The sequence below is a fragment of the Danio rerio genome, chromosome 1 (assembly GCF_052040795.2).
Source record: "Danio rerio strain M-AB ecotype USA chromosome 1, GRCz13ab, whole genome shotgun sequence".
NCBI classification, from domain to species: Eukaryota; Metazoa; Chordata; class Actinopteri; order Cypriniformes; family Danionidae; genus Danio; species Danio rerio.
Genome location: NC_141021.1, coordinates 56,500,001 through 56,512,500, shown reverse-complemented (window position 1 = coordinate 56,512,500; position 12,500 = coordinate 56,500,001). Strand labels below are relative to the sequence as shown.

At 36.9% G+C, this 12,500-nt stretch overlaps 1 protein-coding gene across 2 annotated transcripts in view; it reads left to right on the top strand.

The window, feature by feature from the left end:
* ltv1 (LTV1 ribosome biogenesis factor) overlaps window positions 1–10,392 on the top strand; it is a 14,226-nt gene extending 3,834 nt beyond the window's left edge. Inside the window, exons 4-11 of one of the 2 annotated variants that reach the window (XR_015475697.1) lie at window positions 1–10; window positions 414–531; window positions 2,583–2,820; window positions 3,775–3,928; window positions 4,076–4,626; window positions 6,904–6,956; window positions 7,522–7,722; window positions 9,511–10,116. The exon at window positions 1–10 is cut by the window's left edge and continues 78 nt beyond it. Coding sequence is in view for 1 of the 2 variants with exons in the window: in NM_001002316.2 (NP_001002316.2) it covers window positions 1–10; window positions 414–531; window positions 2,583–2,820; window positions 3,775–3,902; window positions 4,475–4,626; window positions 6,904–6,956; window positions 7,522–7,722; window positions 9,511–9,624 (1,014 nt within the window). In the remaining variant the exon portion in view is untranslated. 2 annotated transcript variants of the gene reach the window in all.
* The last annotated feature ends 2,108 nt before the right edge of the window (window positions 10,393–12,500 follow it).

Below are 12,500 nucleotides of genomic sequence, written 5' to 3'. Positions count from 1 at the left end.
CCTATTTCAGGTGAGTCAGAGTTGGTGCTCATCCTAATGCATCCTTTCACTTGTCTGCAGAAAAAACAATGCTTTACTGACTTTATTATTAAGCCTCCTGTTGACATGGTTTAGAGGCTTTAATATGTACAAAACTCAGCTCCGCGTGTCTTAAAGGGGACTTAATATGCATAAACCATTTGAATAAGGGTTTAAACACAGTTGTGTGGCTGCAGTGTGTGAATATAAGCAGCATCTATAAATTGCACTTTTAAACCAAAAAATTGCATTTGCAGGCCCTCAATAACCTCTCAAACGTATGATATTATTATTACAAACATTTAAAATAAATAAATAAGCGTAATATGCCCGTAGTTTAAACAAACACTGTTAAATACATTTAAACCAATGCAGCTTTGCATCTTTCTTTCCAGGGCCGCGGTTGGACATGGATCCTGACATCGTGGCTGCTCTGGATGAGGACTTTGATTTTGACGACCCAGAGAACATGCTGGAAGATGACTTCATAATCAAGGCCAATGACGTCATGGGGTAAAACTCACTAATGACTGTTGCTGCGTCCCAACTCGCAAACTTATACTACATTCTAAAAGTATGTACGTTCATTTCAGTGTGTAACAGAAGAGCAGGTAAGCTTTGGGACTTTGGGTCACCTGTCAATAATCTCGACACATCATCCACATATCGTTCATATTTAGTTATCTACCTTATTAGAGCTTCAGCAGAGGTTTAATCTTTCATGCAGAGAAATCTTGGTTGTTTGCATGATTAGGCATTTTGAAGGTAATGTTCAAACACGTTTTTATTTAAGTTTACATTGTAGCCCGTTCGCCTCACAGCAAGAAGGTCGCTGGGTCGCTGATTCGATCCTCGGCTCAGTTGGCATTTCTGTGTGGAGTTTGCATGTTCGCCCTGCGTTCGCGTGGGTTTCCTCCAGATACTCCGGTTTCCCCCACAGTCCAAAGACATGCGGTACAGGTGAATTGGGTAAGCTAAATTGTCCGTAGTGTATGTGTGTGTGGATGTTTCCCAGAGATGGGTTGCAGCTGGAAGGGCATCCGCTGCATAAAAAAACTTGCTGGATAAGTCGGCGGTTCATTCCGCTGTGGCGACCCCGGATTAATAAAGGCACTAAGCCGACAAGAAAATGAATGAATGAATGAATGAATGGGTAGATATTAATTAATAGTCGATTAAAAGACTTCACTGAAGCCTCTTTACTTGGCGGTTGGTCTTGCATGTCCGCCATGCTTGTCGTTTTTTTACACTTTCCCCCAAGTTTGTAGTTCTAATGGAATGTAGTGTAAAAATGTAGTGTATTATGGGCAGTGTTAGCAGTTAGCATACGTACAGTTCTACATTTTGAATTTCTTTTGGAAATTGTAGACCATCCTGGAACCTTTGGCATATTTTTTAACATGCTACGGTTTGGAACCGTACTACATTACATGACAAAATACTTGTCGTCTTTCAAAGCTTTAGCAACAACAAATAATAACTTGACTTCGGGTTGATCATTTGGTATCAGAAGTGGTCAACTGAAAGGCAAATGCCTCTAGATTACGCTTATTTTACTTAAATAAAATATGATCATGCCTCAAGCTTTATTTCATTAGGACAGTAAGGTCTGACTTTGCTCAGACAAATGTCTCGTCAATGAACAGAAATAATGTCCAATATAGAATATAAAGTCTTGCTGCAGTGGAGACAGAATGAATATTGTGTCTGAGTCCATCATGAGCTTGACTGCATCCATACATCTCTGCAATGACTCAAATCACTGATTAATAAAGTCATCTGAAATGGCGAAGGAAGCGTTTTTGCAGGACTCCCAGAGCTCATCAAGCTTCTTTGGATTCATCTTCAATGCCTCCTCTTCCATCTTACCCCAGACATGCTCAATAATGTTCATGTCTGGTGACTGGGCTGGCCAATCCTGGAGCACCTTCTTTGCTTTTCAGGAGCTTTGATCTTTGATTTGGAGGCTGAAGTATGAGAAGGAGCGCTATCCTGCTGGAGAATTTGCCCTCTCCTGTGGTTTGTAATGTAATGGGCAGCACAAATGTCTTGACACCTCAGGCTGTTGATGTTGATCATCCACTCTGCAGATCTCTCGCACGCCCCAATACTGAATGTTACCCCAAACCATGATCTTTCCTTCTTCATACTTGACTGATTTCTGTGAAAATCTTGGCTCCATGCTGGTTCCAGTAGGTCTTCTGCAGTATTTGTGATGATTAGGATGCAGCTCCACAGATGATTCATCTGAAAAATCCACCTTCTGCCACTTTTACAAATGATCAACTAGAAGTCAAGTTATTATTTGTTGCTCTTACAACTGGGATCCACAACAAGACTTTTGTCAGGTAGTGTATTTAGGACAGACGGTATGCGAATTGGGACACAGTATAAAGCATTCACATCACAAATAAAGGAGCATGATCTACTACAGTGCATCAGTAATTGAGAAAAGTGTTTGTGTTGTGTAAATAAATGTAAAGAGTCAGCCAATGAGGTGAATGCTCATAACCCGCCCCCACGTCAGGTGTCATACGGTAGTTTTCTTGTGTTTTTGACCCCAGGGGTGGTGGTGGTGGTGAGGATGATGATGATGATGAATGGGAGGACACAGATGATGATGATGGTGAAGAACAGGATTTTGATTCAGAGGCCGGTCTGTCAGATGATGAGGAAGGCGGACGAAGAGAGTTCATGTTTACCGATTGCGAGACCAAGACTCGATTTACAGAGTATTCACTCACGTCCTCTGTCATGAGGAGAAACGAGCAGCTCACACTCCTGGACGATCGCTTTGATGAGGTCAGTCGGCTGATTTAACAAACACACACACACACACACACACACACACACACACACACACACACACACACACACACACACAGATGAATGCGAACATACACGAGTGAACATATGGACGAAGAAACACACAGCAGCAGCTGCAGAACACACACACATGAATGAACACACATTAATTAACACACACACACACACCCCTAACAGCAGCAGAACACACATGGACGAACACACATACACATTAATGAACACCCATAGACAAATACATGGACGAACACACATGAACGAATGCACACGCACACAGAAACATACACACAGACAAACACGCACATGAACAAATGCACACATAAACGAACACACACACACAGGAATACATACACATACAATCACTTACACACACGCACACACACACACACACACACAAGTGCGAACATACACGGATGAATACATGGATGAAAACTCGCATACATGAATGAACACACACATGAACGAACACGAATGAATGAACACAAACACATATGAACTAACATGCTTGAATGGACACACACACAATTGAGCGCACACACCAACAGCAATACACACACACACATGAACACACACAAAAACGAACGGACACACACACACACACACACACACACAAACTAACTAACAAACAAACAATCACAAACAAAAACACCCAATCGAACACACACACACACACACACCCACTATCACCAGCAGCATAACACTTAAACACAGACATGAACACACACACAGGAATACAAACACACACACACATGACCACACACTTTCTTTTTTGCTTACAAATTTCTCTAATACAGCATTGGTAAGGAGTCTGATTATCTATAATATACACTGAAGGACTAAAACACACTCCTGATATTGTTTATTTGACACTGAACTATCTAGTTGTTTGATTAAAGTAATCATGATGTGTGTGTTTGTTGTGCTGTTGAACAGTTTTACAAGCAGTTTGATGATGATGAGATCGGAGCGCTGGATAATGCGGAGCTAGAGGGATACATTGAGCCGGACAATGCTCGGCTGGAGGAGGTCATCAAAGACTACTTCATACAAAAAGAGAAAGAGTGAGTGTGTGTGTGTGTGTGTGTGTGTGTGTGTGTGTGTGTGTATGTGTGTGTGTATGTGTGTGTGTATGTGTGTGTGTATGTGTGTGTGTATGTGTGTGTGTACGTGTGTGTGTACGTGTGTGTGTGTACATGTATTCATCAAAATGTCCCCACAAGTATAGCAACACCAGTAAATTTATAAAGTTTGTTGGTCCCCATGAGGGAAACGATTCATTATTCACATGCATTGGGCGTGGCTAACATATTTAACCACGCCCCCTCCACTATGACCACAAACAGAAGTGGTGAGCAGGAGTGTCTGTTAGGTTGCAATATCTCTCCACAAACCCTTTTCCTGATCTTTCTTAATGAAATGCTTACTTTACTACATCCAATCAGCTTGTAGTAGATAAAACAAGCCACGCCCACTGTTTTCTCATTTAATATATAATTTCTCTAGGAATTGCCTCAAATTTCCCCTATGCAAAGTCCCCATAAAGGTGCGTGTGAGTGTGTGCGTGCGTGCGTGCGTGCGCGTGTGCGTGTGTGTGTGTGAGAGAGATCACTTATCATCATCTGTGTGTGTGTAGCTGTCAGAAGCCAGATCAGCTGGGGCCTGCAGAGCTGCCATCGGTGAGAGAGGAAGACGAGGAGGATGAAGATGCAGATGAAGAAGAGCTGGAGACTGAGAGGATGGTGATCAAGCCACCTGCAGAGCGCTGGGACTGTGAGACCATCATCAGTGAGTCTCTCAGGATTATCAGTCATTTAGGCTCTGTTTACATGCGAGAGTGTGACGTTAACATCTGATCACAACTGAACGATGCTTATAGAGACACTTCATCTCAGAATTGATCATTTGCTCACACTCCACTTGAGCTAAACCTGTTTGAGTTTCTATTTTATGCTGAGGTTTTTTGGGTAATCAAAACAGCTTTCGCCCCCGTTGACTTCCATAGTATGTTTTGTTTTTATACCTGAAATGGAAGTCAATGAAGAACAACAACTTGGTTTCCAACATTCTTCAAATGTTTTGTGTTGAGGAGAAAAAGAAACTCAAATTGGAATTGACGTGTATGTGAATGCTCTGTTTCAGACAGATATTCTTTGTTGTTTGTTTGTCATTTTAACTTTTCTGTATCATTTTATTTCTTCATTCATAATTTTTTACCTATTATGTTTAGTCCAGAGATGCCCAAATTCGCTCCTGGAGGGGCGCTGTCCTTTAGCTCTAATTTTCTTTAACACACCTGGAAGTTTTTATTATACCCAGAAAGTGCTTAATTAGCTGCTTTAGGTGTATCTAATTGGGGTTGGAGATAAACTCTGCAGGACTTCAGTTCATGTCATCTTTATTTCTATAGCACTTTACAGTGTAGATTGTGTCAAAGCTGCTTAACATAGAAGTTCTAGTAAATTAAAACTGTGTCAGTCCAGTTTTCAGAGTTGAAGATCAGTTTAGTTCAGTTCAGTGTGGTTTAATTTTCACTGCTGAAAGCCCAAGCACTTGAGAGCAAATTCATCAATCTGCAGCTCCACAAGTCCCAAACTAAGCAAGTCAGTGGCGACAGTGATGAGTGAAATGAAAATTAAATGAAAAGAATCAATGAAAATGCTGGTTAATTTGGACTTAATTTTGGTTTTTAATTTTGGTAGTTGAAAAACCCACATATTTATAATGTCTTGACTTTTCCTAAATAGTTTTATATTTCTATCTAACATTATTTTATTAAAGAGCTTATTGTTGGAACTCCACTACAAATACATCAAATACTCATTGGGAAAGTTTTTACTGTTGTATTTTTCACAAACGTTACCCGAGATCTTCTTCCATCATGTCTGTCTGTTGTCTGAGGCGGCTGAGGGAGGAGATTAAGGCACACTGACAGGCACGTGGAAATGGTGGGTGTGAAGGACTAGCCTTAAAGGCGCAGTACACAAAAACAGCCACCTGCTGCTCAGAGTTATAAAATAGAAACTTGTAAAGGTAAAATAAAAAATCAGATAGGTGTTTTTTCAGACACATTCTGGAGACACAAAAGACTTATATTAAATCTGGAAAACGGGGTAACCTAGGTGCCCTTTAAAATGACAAAACACAAGATCTACAAGTATTTTTACCATAGATGCAAAAATAACCGTGTGCATTTGAGTGTCACTTTTCCTTGTGACTTTGAATATGCTTGTTTCTGTTGCCTAGCAACTTCCTGCTAACAAAATCATAAAATTCTTTATTTTCTTAAATTATTTTTGGGGGTTTTCACTTTTGGGACAGTAGAGATTTTAGACATGAAAGCATTGGGAGCAGAAAGAGGGGAAGGATTGGCAAAGAACCTCAAGCCGGGAATCAAACTTGGGCTGCTGCGAGCACTTCTGTGCAATATGTCGGCGCCCAGTACCACTAGGCCAGGAGTGTCCAAAATCAGTTCTGGAGGGCCTGTGTCCTGCTAACTTTAGCTCCAACTTGCTTCAACACACCTGCCTGGAAGTTTCTAGTATACCTAATAAGAGCTTGATTAGCTGGTTTGGATGTGTTTGATTATGTTTGGAGCTCAACCGACCAGAACACCGGCCCTCCAGGACTGAGTCTGGACACCCCTGCACTAGGCTATTGGCGCTGACAAAACATACATTTCTGATTGTAAAAATATAACTTCATACATGTCTGTCAAAACAACATATTCAGTTCTGTAAAAAAGCTTGATCTCCTGCTTGTGACAGTATAAAAGAAATTGAGACGTGGACATTCACGGGCAGTCTAGTAGCCTAACTACATATTTATAGGCTGTATTCCAAAAAGATGGTATTGTTAGGGGAATAATGACACGCATTCAAATCTTAATTTTAATATCTCAATAGAAACTTTGAATGTAAATATGACATGACATTAGGATGTTTTTGACATAGAGTTGACATAGAGTTCTGTTTTTTCAGTGTTAAATCTCTATTTTTGACTGACTGCAAATGATGGCGGTACTGTATGTTTGAGAATAAATAATTCCTCCTCCTCCTCTTTCAGGCACATACTCCAACCTCTACAACAGGCCCAAACTGATCCAGGACCCTCCGAAGGTGAAGAAACCCGCCTCGCACTGAGCCAGTGATTTCATTTTATTTTTATTATGAACGGTTCATTATGCAGTCAAATGAGGGAAAAAGATGAGATAACCTGGAAATCCGATTTCCAATTCAAATCCACATCCTTTTTTTGCATGCAAACCAAATTCAGGATGTAGACTGAGTTACACGTGCACAATTGTTTTCATCTAGAGCACACAGACAAAAGCAAACATGCACACCACAGTGCATCCTTCAAAAGCATTTGGTTTATCAAATAATAGCTGAGCGATTGTGATGTGGTGATTACGGCTGTCAGATTTTTCAACAATATCGTGGCATATTAATTCTAATACTGCGATTCAATACAGATTGTTCACTCAATGACTTGCATTCAATATATCATGACATTAATCAGTAAGTGTTTATTCATAGGGATGAACATGTTTACAAGGGGATTTATAGGGCTTAAAAACACATTAGCAAAGTAGCAAGGCCAAACCAAGGTCATGGGTTTGACGTTTAGGAAACGTGTGAATCGATTCTATGGGTAATAGTACACATGTAAATATGCTTGCAGCCCAAGCAGATCCGAGTGTCCAGCAAGTCTGGGATTCCTCTGGACGTCCTGCCGAAACGAGGCCTGACAGTCAAACAGGTGGAGCGGATGGAAAGGATAAACGACTCCGATCTTCCCAGAGTCTCCACACAGCCGCGCTCACGGGACGAGAACACAGAGGAGAGGAAAGCCAGAAAACAGGCTATCAAGAGCGAGAGGAAGGTGTGTGTGTGTCCCAAAACCTCACGTGATGCATCACGCTAAAAACAATAACACTTAATTTGTCATAACTAGATGATTAAGTTTGTTGCTAATAATGTAAATGCTAATGTTACAAATCCCAACTTATTGCTAGCATGTTTCAGTAGGCGTTATATTAGAGGGTTCTAGGATAGTTGTTAGCATTAATTAGCTTGTTGCCTTTATCAAGCTAGTTGATTTTAGCTTGTTTAACATTTTTGTTTATTATTACTATACATTAGTGTGGTGTTAACATGTGTTTCTGCAAGAATTTGGATGTTTAACACATTTTAGCATGGATTGACTGTTAGCATAATTTATGTAACTTGCTTTTAGGATGAAACAACTTGTTAGCACTCAATGAATTCATTATGTGCTAGCATGTTTTAGCACACTATGAATGGAAATGTTATTTAGGTTATAAATTTTAACAGTTTTTAAGTTATTGCTAGCATGTTTGAGTAGGCGTTATGTTATATATTATGTTAGCATGTTCTAGCTAGCTGTTGCCTTTTTTCTCAAGGATTTGCATGTTTAGCATATTGTAGTATAAATTGGCTTGTTGCTCATTTTTTCTATCCTTTTTTTAATAGTTAGCAAGATTTTATCATGTTTCTAGCTAATGTAGCTTGTTTTTAGAGTGAATAGACTTGCTAGTGTATTTCCTACAGCACTTGTAACAATGTGCTAGCAAGTTTTAGCATATCGCTAGTATGATTGAGAATGTTATAAATGTTAACATGTTTTAACTCATTTTCGTTAGCATATTCTTGGTTAGTTGCCTTTTTTATTAAGAATTGGCATGTTTTAGCATGAAGTGACTTGTTGCTGTCTTTTTGCTAACATGTTTTAATAAAGTTAGCCAGACTTAACATATTCGGTCATGTTTCTAGCATATGTTGCTTGCTTTCAGAATAAGTCGACTTGTTGGAATGTCTCCAGTAGCACATGTGATGAATTAACAATATGCTAGCTTGTTTTAGCACATTGCTGGTATGATGATTAAATGTTGTAAATGTTAACATGTTTTAACTTGTTGCTAGCATGTTTCAGTTGGCGTTATGTTAGCAGGTTCTAGGCTAGTTGCCAGTTTTTTTTTCTCAGGAATTTGTTTGTTCGTATGTTTCCAGAAGCACATGTAATTAATGAACAATATTCTAGCATGTTTTAGCACATCGCTAGTATGATTGAGAACGTTATAAATGTTAACATGTTTTAACTTGTTGCTAGCATGTTTCGGTAGGTGTTTTGTTAACACATTATAGGCTAGTTGCCAGCTTTTTTCTCAGGAATTAGTTTGTTAGTATGCTTCCAGAAGCACATGTAATGAATTAACAATACACTAGCATGTTTTAGCACATTGCTAGTATGACTGAGAATGTTATAAATTTTAACAAGTTTTAAGTTATTGCTAGCATGTTTCAGTTGGCATTATGTTAGCACATTATAGGCTAGTTGCAATTTTTTACCTCAGGAATTAGTTTGTTAGTATGTTTTCAGAAGCACATGTAATGAATTAACAAAATGCTAGCATGTTTTAGCACATCGCTAGTATGATTGAGAACTTTATAGATGTTAACATGTTTTAACTTATGCTAGCATGTTTCAGTTGGCATTATGTTAGCAGGTTCTAGACTTGGGTCCAGGCTTTCTTTGTGATTTACCAAAGTTTATCTCTGAAGTGAGAAATATGTCGGTTATAATGGTCTTCATTGAGCTGAAAGTCACTAGCACACTAGCATTCATGTTTGCTTTTCTTCCTTGTTTCAGGAGAGGAGGACCGAGAAGAAAGCAAACAAACTGGCATTCAAACAGGAGAAGCAGATGCAGGAGAAACAGATGGTTCATTTAAGAGCAAACGTTCAGGGCATGAAGCTTTCATAGAGACTACAGGACCTTAGTGAAGACACTTCTGTTCACAGGCCACAAGGGTAACGATGACATCACTCACTGTACCTGTCCAGAACTACTATGTTTCTTGAGGCAGTTCTAAAAAGCATTCTCAAACAGTGTTGCCATGGAAACATCGGAATGAATGGAACCTATAGAAATGGTTCCGTTTATTTGGTTCTACTTCAGTTTGACTGTTTATTGGTAAACAGTTGAACGTTCGCTATTAGTGTTTGTATAATATGTAATTATTATTCACATCCTACAGTTTATTTCAACCAATTATTAAAAAAAAAGAATCAAGTATAATTTTTTACAAAGGAATCCCACTTTTATTAAAACACACTCTTCAAAAAAACCTCTCCATCATTGGCAGATTTATTCATCAGCTTAGGTCAGACTGTATGGCTTTAGTTTATTACCATCATGACACACATCTGTTCTTCAAAGTTCATGGATTTATACAATAAAACATCTTTGACCTGAGATAACCTCCTGTTATTGTCATGGAGTGCACATGTGATGCTACATAGTGATCTGCTTGCATCAAGCTGGAAGTACAGTAATTATACGTTTCTGAGACTAAAGTAAACCTGAATATGTTTCATACAAGCTTGAAGATCATTCAAAAGCAACAGATAGAGGTTGTTTAATACACAAGTTTTTCTTTTTTATTTATGCCGTAGACCACAGAATATGATTATCTGATCATGAGGAACTCCTGTCCTAAAATATAAAATACATTTGTTGTTGTTGTAAAACCTCCCATTTCTACTGTGGAAAAAAATGAATTACAAATGGATATAAAGTATTCTTCTGACAATATTTTGATTTCATCAGGTTATATTGTTATTGACAGTAGTGTAGACTTGTATTTATTTGCATTTAAAATTCAATCAGTTAACATTTTAATCTGTATAGTTGAATTTAAGTTTAATTATATGCCACTTTTCACAGTAAAAATTGGCTAATAATAATAATAATAATAATAAATTGGGTTCAAAAGCAGCTTTACAAAAGGTGTGCATGAAAAAATGTAAATTAATATAATATTTTTTATAGTTTATTTTATACAGTACATTTGTAATTGTGACCTGGATATGTTTTAAACTAGCTTGAAGATAATTGAAAAAAACTATGTCAACAACCCCTGCCCTAAAATCCTAAAATATAAAAGGTTTTTATTTTCGTTGTTGACAAAAAGTTCCAGTTTATATTGTGAAAATTATTGATATAAAATATTTAATGAAGAATATTTAGATTCGATCAGGTTATAATATTATTGACAGTAGTGTAAACCTGTATTTGCCCTTTTATTTTAATTCTCAATTTAATCTAAAGTATTAAGTTTAATTCAAGTTTATTTACAGTTGAAGTCAGAGTTATTAGCACCCCTTTGAATTTTTTACTTTCATTTATTTATTTTTTATTATCCCCCAAATGATGTTTAACAGATTCAGGAAATTTTCACAGTATGTCTGATAATATTTCTTCTTCTGGAGAAAGTCTTATTTTTTTATTTTGGATAGAATATAAGCAGTTTTTAATAAAAAAAAAACATTTTCAAGACAAATATATTAGCCCCTTAAAGCTATTTTTTCAACATTCAATGTTTTAACTTGGCCATTAAAAAATCTTTATTGTTTAGCTTTGTGTAGATCTGAAATATTATTCTTGATGGTCTTAAAAAGGTCTTAAGTTTTAAATTTGACTTTATAAATCTGTAGAAACCCTGATTACAAAAGCTGTAATGTTGCAACTATTTAACAGATTTAACTTGTATTAGAGTATATTTTAAGATGCAATATCTTCTTATTATTATCTCAGTCTTAATTGTCATGTTGTCCTTCAGAAATCATTCCACTTTTCGCTGCTAAAAATGTATTATAATAATAATTATTATTATTATTATTATTATTTAATGTTGTAAACAGTTGCTGGTTAATATTTTTGTGATAACTGATAACTAAATAAGAAAAAAAAACTAAACATTTAAATGGTTTGATTTGTGTTATTGTAGCACAGTACATATTACTGAAAAATAAATAAATACAGAGGTAAATTAAATAGTAAAAGGATACATTTGGTGTGTGTAATTGGTGTGTGTGTAACGCCAGTGATTTCTTGAAGAGCAACACAAAATCCAATGACCTGAGCAGAGGCTGTAAAAGTTTGTTCAGAGTCAACCAGGAGAGCAGATTACATTATGAAGACAAAAAAAACAATATACACACACACACACACACACACACACACACACACACACACACACATACACATACACAGCTGAAGTCAGAATTATTCGCCCCCCTTTGAATTGTTTTTTTTTTTTTTTTTAATATTTCCCAAATGATGTTTAACAGAGCAAAGAAATTTTCTCAGTATGTCTGATAATATTTTTTCTTCTGGAGAAAGTCTTATTAGTTTTATTTTGATTAGAATAAAAGCAATTTTTAATTTTTTAAACACCATTTTAAGGTCAAAATTATTAGCCCCTTTAAGCTATATATTTTTTCCATAGTCTACAGAACAAACCATCGTTATACAATAACTTGCCTAATTACCCTAACCTGCCTAGTTAACCTAATTAACCTAGTTAAGAGTTTAAATGTCACTTTAAGCTGTATAGAAGTGTGTTGAAAAATATCAAGTCAAATATTATTTTCTGTCATCATGACAAAGATAAAATAAATCAGTTATTAGAGATGAGTTATTAAAACTATTATGTTTAGAAATGTGTTAAAACCCCTCTTTGTTAAACATAAATTGGGGAAAAAAATAAACGGTGGGTAAATAATTCAGGGGGGCTAATAATTCTGACTGTATATTATTTTATTTAAATTTTAATTCCTTTTCAAATATTTCCAAAG